This window comes from Strix aluco, chromosome 1 (assembly GCF_031877795.1).
Source record: "Strix aluco isolate bStrAlu1 chromosome 1, bStrAlu1.hap1, whole genome shotgun sequence".
Lineage (NCBI taxonomy): Eukaryota > Metazoa > Chordata > Aves > Strigiformes > Strigidae > Strix > Strix aluco.
In genome coordinates this window covers 137,902,711-137,918,979 of record NC_133931.1, presented here as the reverse complement: position 1 = coordinate 137,918,979, position 16,269 = coordinate 137,902,711, and the positions used below count along the sequence as shown (strand labels likewise).

General features: G+C 40.3%; 1 protein-coding gene across 1 annotated transcript in view; it reads left to right on the top strand.

Annotated features, from left to right (window-relative positions):
- MACC1 (MET transcriptional regulator MACC1) overlaps positions 1 to 5,177 on the top strand; it is a 48,316-nt gene extending 43,139 nt beyond the window's left edge. Inside the window, exons 5-7 of the mRNA XM_074815023.1 lie at positions 126 to 239; positions 1,030 to 1,123; positions 4,779 to 5,177. Of these exons, the coding sequence (XP_074671124.1) occupies positions 126 to 239; positions 1,030 to 1,119 (204 nt within the window). The 3' untranslated portion in view covers positions 1,120 to 1,123; positions 4,779 to 5,177. The remainder of the gene's footprint in view (positions 1 to 125; positions 240 to 1,029; positions 1,124 to 4,778) is intronic.
- Positions 5,178 to 16,269: the final 11,092 nt, after the last annotated feature.

Sequence of the window (16,269 nt, the reverse complement as noted above, 5' to 3'; positions counted from 1 at the left end):
AGGGATCAAACACTTTTTTTCTTTTTGATGACTTTTCTACCACTGGAAAGATTTAGCTATCTTTTGCTCAATAATTCTATTTCTAAAACTAAATGGTTTTATTTTTTTTTTCCCTTTATTTTCAGATGATGTGGAAACCTGCATATGACTTTCTCTACACGTGGGCTGCCCATTATGGAGACAGTTACAGGGACGTCTTACAAGACCTGCAATCAGCCTTGGATAAAATGAAAAACCCAGTAACAAAACATTGGCGAGAGTTAACTGGAACGTTGATTCTTGTGAACTGCATGGATGTGTTAAGGGCAAGTGCCTTCTCCAAAATGGAGGAGGAAGAATAGAACACCAAGATATGTTTTTGGAAAAATCTCTTGGGAAACTGTACTGCTGATAGTTGTGTTTCAGTGATGCTTGCAGAGCAGGACAGAATGCAGTTTATTTTACCTGCATTGAAGTTGGGTCTAGCATCACAGTTCTCAGCTATAGATTGCCAGAGATTCTTAATGGCTACTGAGTAAATAAGAAAAGAGTGGGGGATTAAACTAGTGAGGTCAACAAAAATGACTTGAATTCTATAGGGTAGTTTCTAAAAGGAGCTATTTCTGATTGCACTGACTTCTAGGTGGAGAACAGAACTATGCATGGATGAGTTCACCCTGTGGGGCCTAGGTTTACATTGTTTTCAGTGAGGTATTAAAATCTAAATATTTAATACATTATTTTAATTGGTGCCCAAAACACTCAACTCTAAGCCAATGGGTGCAGGATAGCCTAGAGAAAAACTTTAGGATTCTTTTGTCCTCAACTGGGACAAAATTAATCTCATTTTATCACAAAATAGGAATTCAACAGTTATTTACACCTGGAAAAATATGTGTATGCTGCTCAGGCCTTCCAAAAGAGCTTCTGGTGTCTTTATTGAAGAGTGGAAGAGAGACAGGCAATTTAATGGTCAAAGGTGATTGATTTTGATAGGTTTGTTGATGTAACTCAAGAGGGTTTGTGTCTTTTTTTTTTTTTAAATTCCAGCAAATTTGTCTAGATTCTGCCGAGTGGAAATTCAGAAAGCCTTCTTGGTGTGCACTGTCCATGCCTCCATTCCTACGCTGCTGTTATTAAATAGGTAAATAGGGAAGACTGGCTTTGTAGGTACAAGGGCTGTAGACAGTTCATACATGCTTCTGTTGATCATTGTCTTCTCCCTTACTGTATGAAGAATATGGGTGATGGCTATTATTTTCTCAAAAAAAGTTAACAGTGGGGTGCTCTTTAGATACATTTATTTATGGAGCAATTAAATATCATTAGTCAAATGTTCTAAAAAGAGCCCTGCTTAGATGCTATCAATAAAAATCTTCCAATTACTGAGTAGCTTAATATAAATACGGAAAATACAGGCTGAATAATAGCTACAGGCTAACTAGCTTCATTTTTTAAACATAAGATGTTAAATATATTTCTAGTTAAGTAGGTAGATCTAAAAGGTTAAAGCCATTCTGAGCACCTTTGTTCAATATTCAGTCAGAAAAAACATATACTCATGACAACTAGTTGAAAAGAAAATTGGCATTCTGCCATCACCTGCTGCTGACAAGACAAAGCCAAATTCTTTCAGGAGTACCACAAAGGAGTACCATTTCAGTCCAGAACCTGTGCTTCCACTGTTGTCTTACCTGATCTCTACTAAGAAGGGAGGTTTTGTGATTCTAAATCAAAACAGTACTTTTAAACTTTTTTCTTCCCCTTCCCTTTCCTCAAACCTGCTTTCTTCTTTCATTAAGCTTTACCAAAGCATGCATAGCTCAGGAAGGAGGCTGAGGAAAGAGCACTGGTTCCAGTGATAGGAAAGCTCACTCACCAAAAGAACCTTTAGCATCAGGGCATAACTGAATTAACATGCATGCAAGTTATCTGGCTTCAGTGGACTGGCTCCCAATTTGCAACAGAATGAGGAATTCAGCCCACAGAGCAGGAATTGTTTTTGCTGATCAAGGAAAGGTGGAGAAAAAGGAGTCATTATCAGAGTTCCCTGTTGTTTCAGGTACTAGCACCTATTTTATATCTTGCCCCATGCAGTTTTAAAAAAGAGCTGCAGAGAAATATAGAATATCTTGTTATCTGTATGCAGTGCACAGACCAGCTGTTCCTTCCTTCTTGCAGGTAGTGAAGCACCCAAAAAGGGAGAAAGTGTCTGTTGTCTTTCTCTTTTGGGCTGCTGGGTAAGGAAAAGGTGCATACTGGTTCTTTTTAAAATAGGCTTTAAAGGTAAAATGATAAAATCAAATATTAAAATTATAAATAATAAAAATAGACATTAAATTAAAATAAATTCTTTAAAATCATACTTACATGTACCACTGCATACTCCCAGGGAAAATTCTTGGTAGGTTTCCCAGACTGCTGCTGCTTTCACCTTAGACCCTGCTCATAGCAGAGACTGTGAAACCTGAACAGGATTTTGCAGTGGTGCAACAACAGGTCACACACCATCTCCCTGCTTAAAACTGCAGCAAAATACTTCTTTTGCTCCCTAAGAGCTGAAATACCAGAGGAGATCACAGAGCAAATCTTTCAGCTTCACTATGTTTGTTCTCTCACCAGATAATCTTCATGCATCCCAGCAGGCCATGCTTCCTTACTTAAAGCCCTGTTAAGCCACTTTTTTTCTTTCTTTCTTTCTTTTTTTTCCTCTTTTGTTAACCTGCAACAGATAAGTAACTGAGCATACTCCTGCTTTTGAAGACAGGTCTCTGCTTTCATCCTTTCTTTGCTCATCTTAATTTCTTACCTTCAGTAAGTGTGTGTTTACTACACGCCCTATCGAAAAAGAAATTCATTTCTTAGTTCAGTCCTGTATTCTCCTGTTATTACTGCTAGTCAGAAAAGGGGGAAAAGCTACCAGATGCACCCATAGTTGTGTGATTCTACCAAACATTAAGGATAAGCTGCCCAAAGCTTTCAAGCCTGAAGGACAACCCATATTGAGAAGGTGGTCAGTGATCAGGAACTTGGGAAGAGAAGTGCTCAGGGAGTAGAGACAGCTGCCTGTTATTCTCATGGCCAGGCCCCTTCATTGCTGTGAAACAACAGCAAAGTTTTTTCTGTCTTGAACGAGAGTTGAATTTGGCCCAACAGATTTAGCAAATATTGACTTAGTGAGTCAGTGTTCTCCTTAGCTTGTAGAATTATGCAACTGGTCCTCCAAGTATATTTCTTTAAAAGGGAATTTATATCTGTTTGTAGTTGTGCCGTACTCCAGGGCCTTTGACTGTGGTCTTTGGTTGCTAATTGCACTCCCCATTTTCGCTTTAAGCTTCTGCTCATATGAATGAAATGTGCACTCGTGCAATATTCTGTTTACTTTAGCAGCCCACACTGGCTATATTAAAAGAAAAGGTATTAAACCCCCATATTTTATTTAGTGCTCTAGTATTCAAAACCACAAAATGCCAGCTGAGAGTGGAAGCAGCTGCACTCAGAGGCAACACAAAGCTAGGAGCACATGGCTTTGGTAAACACACTCTGTTCTTGACCTTTTCTCCTTTCCTCCCACCCTGTCAAGAGAGAGCAGCTTTCCCATGAGCTAGCACACATACCTTCTTGGGTTTCTTCAAAGTGGGATGAGATTAACAACTCCTTGGGAGGAGACAAGGAAAAATACTAGTCCGTGGTCCTTGCCTTAAATGACCCTCTGTTTCCAGGTTTCCCAATTTCTTTGTGTAGCCTGGGGAAAAGAGCTCTGTCAGCCAGTTCCATTTCCCTTTGTATGTGTAGGCAGAAAAAAAAAACCCTTTCATTATCCTTCTAACCTCTGAATAGGTATGTTTCTTAAGCAAACGAAAAGCTTGTGAGCTCACTGATTGCTTTATGATTCCACCTACCCATGAAGACTGGAAAAATGGTCCCCTGGGGTGTAGCAGCACCTGAATGGGGCAGACACCTTCCACAGTGGGTTGCAGTAAAGAAAATCTAGCTGTCACTCATGCTAGAAATGATGTTTTTTAAATGAAGTTGGAAGCCATTCCTGTTGTGACAGTGCAGAGGCATCTGAGCTCCATGCCATTTAATGGCACAGTGCAATGACATATTTCTGAATTAATCACAGTCAAGACAGGCAAGAAGAGGCAAATTATTCCCCACATAAGTTCCAGTCCTCCAGCTGGGTTTGGGGAATGATTCAGTTCCTTAAGTTTCACTTGCTTTTTTTGGAAAGCAGAGGTTTAGAGAAGGAAAAGGAAGTTTCTTTTAAAATATAAGTAAAGGGCTACTCCCTGAGCCATTCTCCAGGCAGCAGGTGGGATGCCAAGAGCAAGCTGCAGGTTGAGGGGCATTCTCTGGGGAATCATCCAAGGAAGAAAAGGAGAGGAGACATCAGCCATTCTTCTTCCTACTGAGGCCAGAAAATTTAGGAGAAGTGGGCAAGTGTCTCTTAAGTCTTTTTTTTTGTGAAAATGACTGATTTTTGTAAATTCTTCCTGTAAACCTAAGCTGTGTGAAAAGCAAACACTAAGCAGCTCCAAAGGAGCAACTCTATTTTCTTGTGTTGAGTTGACTCTAAAGACTTATTCCTAAAGTACTTCTGGACTCAGTAAGTGATCCAGCTGACAATAACCTACTAAATAATAAAGGCTATTGTTTAGAACTGCGGATGGCAATAGCATGTTCCCAGCTAAACCCAGTGATCCTGCTTTTTCATCAGCTAATAGCTTGTTCAACTATGGACAACTGAACCAAATAGGAATATAAAGCTTTTCTGTTTTGTTTTGTTTGTGTCATAGCTATGCAAATTGCCTGAGAAGAGACCATAAAATGGAGAGTAAGGGTGTTGGATTTTGTGCCCCTTCTGGAAGAGGATGTAGCAAATGGTATTCTGCACATTAGTGTGAGACTCTGACCAGTCCATTAAATTCTCTGCATTGTCCCTAGTACAACTGGAGCGATGAAAAGAAAATGTTAATCCAGTGTGAGTGATAACCATTGTTCTTGATAGTTCTGCTACCAATAAATGTCTGCAGACAGTATGGGATATAGTTGTTCAAAATACCTGTGATTATTCTTAGTACACAAAGTGCCATTTTATATTTGTTGCCAATGTGTATATATATATTATATATTTTTTTTAACTTACAGTATATATTTTTAAACAAAATAAAGGAAAATGATATTGTCCACTAGAATCTTACATGGATTTTATTTTGCTTTTGTAAGACAAAAAGAGAAGAGGAAGATGGCCACAGGGTGAAAGATTGTGGTTCTGTTAATACCAGGGAAATGAGCAATGCCTTTATGCACATTTTTCTTCATTTAAAAATTCCGTGTGTTAAAAAGATGAATGTACACTCCTTTTAGTATGTTCATAAGCAAAAGTAATTTGCTTATATTGCTTCCAGAAACAGAATTAAGTCACTCTGGAGAAGAGGGCTGTGTGTGGAAGCTAGACCGCCTCAAAAGAATATGCTCTTGTATTTTCTCTTTTTTTGTTGAAGAATCATGAAAGTAAGTTTGAAAAGGCTAATCTTTGAAAAGGTCAGTCAAAACTAACACAAGTTTCTGAACCTTCAGTAGAAAGAAATAACACTGTTGATTGGTTTTAATTGAACATTTATTTCAGTTTTCTCAAATCAAATTTTTACTTACAAACCTTTCAGTACAAATTGGTCAGGAATACAGCCAATATCTTAAATCCTAGATTTATGATTAGGATTTTAATATAAAACTAAGTAGTAGGAGCTACTATGCCGACTGGAAGGTCAATTTACATATCCATTCTAAATCTCAGGTTTTAAAATGTAAATGAACTGGCCTGCCAGGAATAGGGATGGCAGCACAATAGTCCCAAGAGAGCAGAAAAAGACAAAGTGCATTCGGCTCCACTCCACAACTTCAGTGCTTTAAACATTACGTTTGTGGTAAATTCAGAACAAGATCTAAAATACAGCCTTGTCAAATACAATATCCTGAGAACAAAGGGAATCAGGAGTGACAAGGAGGAAGTGAATAAGCAATGACTGCTCAGTATGTCTCGTAACAATGAAGTTATCAAGCAATGGGTTTAAATATAAGTGAAAGTACTTTTTCATACAGTGAGGAATTGGGGAATGCGTTGTTACAGGATATGGTCGAAGGCAAAAGTGTAAATGGGTGCAAAAGGCAATTAGTCAAATTAATGGAAAAAAACGCCTTGTGGATGTGATGGTTTGTGTATAGCCACCAGTTTCATACAACACAGACTTGGATACTGAAAATGCAGCAGGGACAAATATTATCCTGTGCTCACTCTTTTTCTCACACTATTCTGGAGATGCAGGGCTGGGGTGGGCAGGCGTCTGCTCTCACCCTGACTTTCCCAGTGCTTTTATAAACAAGAGACTTGCCCAGTCTTCACACATCCCGTTAGGCTCCTTTCTAGCACCCCACCTCCATTCTGCCCCAGCCAAGGTGGTAGCTTGACAATTTATTCAGCAACAACTGTGGCCTCTCTCCTGGTCCGTGGCCTCAAGTGCTAAGAGCAGCTGGTTGGACTGAGCCGTGATCCTCCGACTGGCTGCCTCTGGCAGTGGGGACACTGATGGGGGAGCATTTCAGGCAGGGGGACGGCAACCTAGATAGACTCCTCAGGACTGGCCCTGCCCCATGATATTTCTTCCTTTCAGGATCCAGCGTAGCCCTATTTCGTGCATCTGAGGGAAAAATAGGAAGGGGAGAAAGGATGAGGAGGGAAAGGAGTGGTAGATTTTAGACAAAATCTCAGACAAGAAAGCTAATTTCTTAATTCTACTCACAAGCAGGAAATGTTATTATTAGAATCTGAAACGATTTCATATATTGCCACCTTCTATTCTTCATACAAAAGCCTCTATTGCTATTAATAAAGGAGTTGAAAAAAAATAGCTAATGGATGGTTTAATAATACTGCTTATAAAACTAATTGTGTGTAACTGAAAAGCTCTCCCTGGGGTCCCATTTGCAGGAGGGTTAAATAGGATTATCAAGTCTAAAAAAAGAATAAAAAATCCCAAAGCCCTGAAGCCCCAGCAAGAAGACGTCACAAAGCAAGAAGGAGTTGGGACATTTTGCTGAATAAATTACAGACCTTAGTCATTAGTGCCAGGGGATTATCTCACAGAAATGGAAATCTGAATTGGCTCCATATGCCTGCAAGCATCGTTAAAGGTTTTAGGTCAGAAGCTCCATTTTCATACATACAAACAAGTCTCTTTACCTGGAGGCCTCCAGCCAGCAAGATTACTTCAGTGGCAGTGCATATACCCTGCACGTCAAGGTATCAAACATATCAAACTACTGTAGAAAAACTAAATGGACCTTGCCCTTTCCTCATTTTTTATTTGCCTGTAAAAGGCCTATATTGCTCCATAAAGCAAAAATGATGGTGAGCTGAGATGGGGAGAATGAGAGTGAGCTGTGAAGACTTGCGTGGGAGCTGTCTCGTGCACATTTCCCACTGCAGATGCTGGTTAGAAGAGTTCACATCAGTGCCTTGGTTGCACAAACCCCTTTGCCACCCATGCTGCCAGCCTGCCTTCCCAGGCTTGCTCATCCCTTCAAAACCTCTTGCCCTCTCCCCAGAGGTGTCCTCTTCTTGACCTGGCTGGCAGTCATTCAGCGTGGACACTCACTGCACCTCACATCTCAGATGCCCTCCCTTGCCCACCACTCTGGGTCCTGGTATTTTCTGAGACCCCCATTTCCTCTGACGCCCAACCCTCCGCATTTTCTCCTTCCTCCAAAGCTCCTCCTAAACTGGACCCTCACCTCCAACAGCCTTGACTCCCCAGGATTTCTACCACCTGTGAGCTTCTCTCCAGCTCTCAACTGTCCCATGCCCACCACCTCACAGCCCTAGGGGTCCTTGCTGGGTTTTTATAAACCCTGGTGTTATCTATTGCTAGACCTTGGTCAGCCATGTGTGATGCTCTCCCTTTAGCACCACAGTGGCTGATCCCAGCCCTTCATTTGGCTCTCTACTCAGGAATGAAATCCAGGATCTGGCCACTGATGAGATTGAAAACAACCTGGACACAGGCTGCCCCAGCCAAAAAATCTGCCCACGCATAACTTTGAAGGCAGGAGAGAAAAATATATCCAGACAAAAGTCAAAAGAAAACACAGAAATGTGATAGTCCTGTCTGTTAATAGACAGAAGTCAAAGATGAAGGATCATTTCTGACCCTAGACAAAAGATGTATTCTCACAGGTTCCTGGTTTCTTGCTATTTTATACATTTTTTTTAATGAACTAAGCCAAAAAATTTCACAGCAGCGCAGAAGTTGAGGCCAATCTCCTGTTTTTAACAGTGCTTTTAACCTCACATGGCTTTTGTTCTTTTGAAAGACTTTTTACAAGTAGGATTATGCTTTGGAGATTGGGTTGCATAAAGGTAAGCACTGCTGGCACAGAAACTTGGCGTGTTAGAATCTAGGAGAAATGCTGATGGATATTATGTGGGTCTATTGCACGCCTACTGACATTCATATCACGATACTTCACCAGGGAAGGAAAATATAACATAATACCGTACGTGGAAGATACAGTAATTAAAACCACTACAAGATATTAACAGCCAATCAACACATTTCAGACCCTCTTCACAGTTTATTTTTGTCTACTCTAAAGTATGTCTGGAGAGGAGGAGAAGGTAAAAGAGGAGAGAGGAGAAAAAGAGAGGTTATTATTACCTGAATAATTATTACTTGGATGATTATTATTGTTATCAATTTCTACTACATCAATGGCTTGTTTGATGCTGAAGTTCTATTGTGCAGTGATCTCCAATAATGGAAAGTGAGGAAAAGCACAAGAAGTAAAGCGAAGGTAGATAATCTTTTTTTTCAAGGTCACCCAAAGATTACCTCCAGGATTTTTCCAAACTCTAGTTCAGGCCTTATCCATTGGTCATTGCTTATCATGAAGCAGTATGTTAAGAAATACTGGTATTTTGGCTACAGCAAGGTTCACAACTTCTTCACAAGAAGCATTTACAGGCTGTATACTTTGATCATTTTTTCTGCCATGTAACCAGACACATACCCATCACCTAACCAAACTGTGGGCATCCTATGTACATGGGATCTATGCATCTCACTGGACATGGAGAAAGTGCACATGGGAATGTGCAAGCAACTGTCGTCATCTACGTGGACTTGTGCAAAGAATTTGACACTGTCCCATATGACATCATTGTCTCTAAGTTGGAAAGACCACTCAGTGGCTAAGAAATTGACTGGATGGTTGCTCTCAAAGAGTTGTAGTCAACAGCTCGATGTCCAAGTGAAGAGCAGTGATGAGTGAAATTCCTTAGGTGTTGGGATTGGCACTGTTTAACATCTTTGCTGGCGACATGGACAGTGGGATCGAGTGCACCCTCAGCGAGTTTGCTCATGACACCAAGCTGTGTGGTGTGGTCGACATGCTGGAGGGAAGGGATGTGCCATCCAGAGGGACCTGGACAGGCTGGAGAGGTGGGCCCGTGTGAACCTCATGAAGTTCAACAAGGTCAAGTGCGAGGTCCTGCACATGCGTCGAGACAATCCCATGCACAAATACAGGCTGGGCAATGAGTGGATTGAGAGCAGCCCCGCAGAGAAGGACTTGGGAGTATTAGTGGATGGAAAACTGACTACGAGCCAGCAATGTGCACTCACAGCCCAGAAAGCCAACTGTATCCTGGGCTGCATCAAGAGAAGTGTGGCCAGCAGGTCGAGGGAGATGATTCTCCCCCTCTACTCCACTCTTGTGAGACCGCACCTGGAGTCCTGGGTCCAGCTTTGGGGCCCCAGTGTCATCAAAATGGGATAAAAGAATTTATCAACACCAATTTGATGTAGATAAGCAGACACTCCTTTATTAATGGCTGGGTGTGCAGGGGAGTCATCTCACCAACAATGCACACCTCACTCATGTAACATGCTGATTGTATAGGATACAGTAATACATATTAATCAAGTTGTCATGCATAAACATGATAATTCCCGTAACTCATTTTCTTTTTCCCACCTCTTTCCTGTCATGCGCACATGAGTCCTGAAATGAGTCGGGGGGCTGCTTTTGCAACCACCATGGACTACTGACTCAAAAGAAAGACCCCAATGTCCTTGACTCAGGGACTTTGGCTCACATTGCAATTTTAACATGCTTCGAGGCCCTTTCACAATACAACTTTTAAAACACCTAGTCTACAGGGCTGTAAATCATCCTTACGAAACAGTCTAACAATGGTACCTTGTCTAGCAGCATAACTGGTTGTATGGTTACTTTAAACTAAACACAACATCTCTATGACTGCTTAAAACGTTACATCACTATCTTTTGTAAAAACTGACATTTATGTGAGATTCCCTTTAATTGATTAGTCGTAATCATTTCTTATCAAAATCACCAAAAATCATCGACTCAAATTAATAACAAATCAGTAACAATCAGTAACACCAGTGTAAGAATGACATGGACCTTCTCAAGTGGGTCGAGAGGAGGCCACGAAGATGATCAGGGGGCTGGAGCACCTCCCTTATGAGGACAGGCTGAGAGAGTTGAGGTTGTTCAGCCTGGAGAAGAGAAGGCTCCAGGGAGACCTGACAGGAGCCTTCCAGTACTTAAAGGTGCCCCACAGGAAAGATGCGGAGGGAGTCTTTATCAGGGAGTGTAGTGATAGGATGAGGGGTAACGGTTTTAAACTGAAAGAGGATAGATTTAGATTCGATACAAGGAAGAAATTCTTTACTATGAGGGTGGTGAGACAGTTTTTCTTTACTATGGGGGTGGTGGATGCCTTCTCTCTGGCAGTGTTCAAGGCCAGGCTGGACGGGGATTTGAGCAACCTGATCTAGTGGAAGGTGTCCCTGCCCATGCCAGGGAGGGTTGGAACAAGATGATCTTTAAGGTCCCTTCCAACACAAACCGTTCCATGATTCTATGAAAGTACACTCCTCCTCACTGTTGGTGCACTCATGTGAGGGGTTAGTGATACCCTCACAACATGTGCAGATATGGGATGGACCTTTACAAGAGAAGAGCCGTAGGCCATAAAGCACGAGGGGCTACAAGATCAGCTATGTATGATTTTATTCAATTACCAGTGCACCTCTGAGACAGGATGCTTTTGTAGAAAACCTGACTGCTGTAATTCTTTTATTTCAGTCTTGGCAATGTACATATAGACAATAAAAATAAAAGCTGGGAAATATCTTTAGCAGACAAAGCCATTGATACAGGAATTCCTTTGTCTCTCTATGTAATATCTAACTGCAAGTAAGACCCAAGACTGTGTAACATGTGATCAAAAAGTTTGTCTTGACAAAAGACAACATTTAAATAATCCAAGAGTCTTTTCTAGGTAATGTCAAGTGCATTCCAGAATGTACAGCAATGAGAATTTTGATCACTTTTTATTAATTGAAATCTTATTTCATATTTCACTATGTAATTGGATCATTCCCAAAGTGAACAGTTTTCTTGTAACTGTATAATTTCAGATTAACTCTAGCAGACTGGTTCTTTCAAAATGGATATCACTGAGTATAGGAAAATAGCATTCCAGGCTAGTTAATCTAAATGAGAAATCGTGAACCTGGGCCCACCTACAAGCTTCCATATAAGGTACGGACTTTGCATACATTTTTTTCCCTCAAGTCCAATTATTCTTGTGCTCAGGGATACCCATTAACTTAGAATAGTGCTGCTAGCTCTCTCTTTTTCTCATTAAGGCCGAAGGGACTTATTAAAAGGTGTGTATAGGCTGAGGATGCTCTGGCCCTTCATTATGCGTAGTAATAATAGTTTCCACTGTACCTAGTAAAATATCTTATATAGCCACATTCACCTGTATTCTACTGCTTTTATGTCACCAAGCATTACACTTTTAGGAACGTAGTCTTGCAAATGCTGACAAAATACACTCCCAAAACCCACACCATTTCCCTATATTTAACTATACTAAATTGCCTATACCAAAAAGCTTTTTTTTTTCTCTTTTTTTAGAAAAGGAACTTAAAATTCCAGTTTTCATTTCCTCCTTTTCTGTGATCGGGAAGGATGCAGCTTTTGGTATACAGTACACAGGAACATTTTTGTGGGAGGTACTTATTGAAATACTGGCAGCACATGACTAAGATTACAATGAGCACAAAAGTGCTTGCACAAATTCTAAGAGGAAGCCAGCACAGTACAGAGTAACACACAGAAAAATTATTGCTGAGGTTAGTTATAGAGTTCCTGTATGATGTTATTAGCTATGGCCCACAAAATTTTGCAAAACAACTTGACTTAAAAGGAAATAAACACTAATGTCAGACATTGTCTCAAGTCACAGACTAATAAAAACCAGAATGACTCTTCATCATTCTGGAGTTATTTCTTTTTCCTGTGTTTGATTTAGTGGAAGATGCCTCACAGTTTCCATGCATGAATGCAATAATAAGAAAATATGGATTCCTTTTTCTAGCCTTGTTTGTTTCATATACAATTCTGGAAAATATTCCTCTGTGGCTAGTACTGCCCTCAAGAAAATCAATCATTTCTGAGCACAATACAGTAATTAAAGTCTAGCTTGCATAATCTTGCCTGTGGTCCTATTTGTAATTAGCTTAATTAGTGAAGGAGAGGATCACTGGAAAGTTTAAAAGGTTTAAGTACCTACAAAATACCTACAGACATTAAAGTGATGGCATCCAAAAATCTCAGTCTTCAAAATTCTTTCCTTTTTTTCTGTTCCAATCATTGGGGGTTTTGGCTTTGTTTTGGTTTTTACTTTTTGAAGACTGGTTTACTGTTTCCCCCTTTACTGTCACATTAACATCAAGACTCATTAAGATTACTTTAAAGGCAACACATAATACTATAACCCTGTCTTTGTCTTTCATTACTCTTCTATTACACCTCCTTCCACCTCTTTGCACATCTTGCATATTGATGTAAACAGTGAAAATGCTGTACTGTGGAGATTTTTATTCTGATGCTGATAGGATGCAGCTGAAGGTCAGGAGATAATTTAGGCCAATATATGTAAAGGGATTTATTACTGTGCTATTTGTAGTAACTGATCCAGAAACAGGCAGCATCAGTACTGTTATGCTAAGCATTGCATAAAGTCAGAGCAAAAAGCAGTTGTCAAGATCTCCTTGAAGAAACTACAGAATTCAACTGTAAAGGGCACAGAGATGCTTTTCATCTATGCAGAAAGGTCACAGACATCCACTAATTTACGACTGTCATAGTCCCTTTGATCATGACTATTTTAATACCATTAGCCATCTGATTCTGCAACAGCAGTTTGAATACCATGGACCTAGTTCTCCCTCAAACAAGGACTGAACACACATGAATAATCATGATCCACTGCACAGGACAAGTCAAGGTGATTGGCATGAAGTAAGGAACAGAAACTCATGCGTTCTAGCTCCAGTCATTGTCCCAGCCATTTCTTACATTGTCTCCTCCTGTGATGTTGAACACACAATGGTCAATATTTTCCTAAGCTGAGTGTTCAGACTGACCCAACTACCTTGTTTTGAGCACTGTCAGTTTGTCTGCTCCCATTACTCACTTGTCAGGGCTCACATAACCGTCAGTATAAATTATCAGGAGCAACAAATGCAAGCTCTTTCCAGAACTGTCTGCTTTGCTAATTGCTGTGAGATACTTCCTGAGGAGACCTGGAGTCCAAACATGAATCTCACTATCTTGCTACAAATTGAATTGTTTTATGGTCACCACCTTCTATTGGAAGAAACTTCTCTCAGAAACTGTGATACCAGATCTTTAACTGGTCCATGCAGCTGGAATAGTGCTGTCACTTTAACGATCCTCTGGAGGGACCCAGTGTGCTCCAGCACAGAGATTTGTCACACTGTTATATAAATAATGCCCTCCTGCTAGTTACTTACCATGAAGTTGCACTTCATTCAAGGCAAGTCAAGGTAAAATTCAAATGAAAGCACATGTTCATGTTCATTTAACTCCAAAGCATGCAACACAGTTGTGTTTATTTATATAAGACAACTGCAAATTTGAAAAAAACCACAACCCAGTGTGCTTAACAAATCAGAAATGTTTCTCTTTCTATACCCCTCATAAAACTGGTCTGCTGTCATATCTTACCATGGTGATGTAGTCCCAACTTCCTACTGTTAGGGAGTTGATTATTAGATAGATCTCATCAGAAAGCACACCTGGGTCAGTGGGGCATGTTGACTTTTATAGACAGTGTCCTCTTCAATGCCTTTCAAGGGATTTGGGTAGATTTAACTTTACTCTTTAAAACTCAAGGAGGAGATTACCAGCTAACCAGCTAAATGAGTCATTCCTCCTTAAAGGATCAGTGCTCACAAGGTGTACGGCCCTTCTTTCTCCTTTGCAATTCTCTGACAAGTATCTGAAATTTACTAACCTGAAAGAAAACCAATCCTTTGTTTTCCTAAATTAGTTTTCTACTGATTCAGGGAGTTGAACTGGCTGCCTTGAGTGTCAGAGCACAGCTCAGCTGTCTTGTGAAATCCCGCCTTGAATTTGTTTCTTGGCCAGACATGTCTGGCCATTCTGGATTAAAATAAGCATGATGTCTTTTTCTTGGAGAAAATAACAAGAAAAAAAGAAAAGGGGCTACGGTGATCTACAGTCTCTTTCAAGGATGGCACAACAAATGCTAATACAGGTATTGTGGCATGTAATCATAAGCGCTCAACTGGAAAACCTTGGTTTGGCTGCCTACAGCTGAGCACCCTGCCACTGTTTCAGGGTTTGAGGCAGGAGAAGCTATGCTACACCAGGCATCTCATCATCGCAAGACACAAAGTGACCACACTGAATTGGGAAGGTCAAGGAAGGAGCTACAGCCCTTCTAAAACAGTGCCATAAATCTGTGGCTTATTCATTCAATACCAGAGGCTACCTTCAAAATTTTCGACTTTAACTTTCTGCCTATAAACCACATATAAAAGTTTGCTTAATCAAACTCAAATGACTAGCAATTATAGGTCAGATGCACACCATCTGTGTATATCAGCCCAACATCACTGATTTTAACATACCCTAAATGATACTTGGATCCAATGTTTTTAAAGTGGTAATAAATATATGCATATATACATATACACAGATGCATATATATCATCACTCCCCCCCCCCCCGGCTTTTAAAGGAATTTTTTAAGTCTTGTTGCAGGTGTGCTTCAGTTTTACATCAGTGACAAAAAAGAGCTAGAGCTACACATCCCCTTCACCATCCAAAACAGAAGCAGGCTCTGCAGCACTCTGGAAGCTGTGGTGATTGCCATTGGAATTTTATTGCAAAAGCCAGCAGGTATTTGGAGACACATTATAAATGACTTGCTGGTTTTGCTAAGCTGCTTTTATATGGTTAGCTTCCTCTGGGACACATACATCTACGACACAGGCTAGGTAACTAACTACAAAATGTCCATTTGATGTCAGCAGCAGAATGCCAAGAGCAGGGTAAACTGGATAAGATTTAAAAGCAATGCCCCTGAGGGCAAAACACACTAATTATTTTCAGTATTTGTTTGACTATGAGGTCTGTGCTTTCCAAAATATTCACTGATCATAAACTTAAAGTGCTGGGATCTTTTTCACTCCTCTTAGTTTTATGTTGTAAAATTACCTGAAAATATGTTTAAAATGGTGATGAACAAATTTACTCAACTGTCTGAACTGTATACAGTATGGTTCTCATGAAGGATAAAACAAAGTCCAGTGTGGAGTATGTGCAGAAAATATTAGCACCACTTGTGCCCTTGACACCTGGGCCTCAGACAGAGCCTTGTGCATACAGCTGGATTATACCTTGGATGCTCACCATCTTTAGATGTTTAAGTCACTCTTTGTGATGGCATCTGCGAGGCACTGAACAAAAGGAAGAAATGCTTCTCTCTCCCTTCAAACAGGTGCCTTTGCAGAGGTAAAAACCCTTAAGAAATACAGAACAATTTTCAGACATGTCTGGTTTGGTATAATTTTAACATTCTGGTTTAGGAAGGGGTATCGCCTATGCCTTTATGGACTTTGAATGATAGTTTAGTTTTACACCATAACAGACCATAACAGTAACAGTTCATTCTCAAGTCAGCTGAGGGATGCCCAACTGTGCACATACCAGATGGCCCCGGTAAGACTTTCCAGCCTAATTAAAATGGAAAGCAAGAGAGAACATATTGTTTGCATATTCTTTATTCTAAATAGGGATGTAAAGTTGTTTAGACACAGATCAGAAATTTTCAAATCACTGGAGGCTATGTTGTTT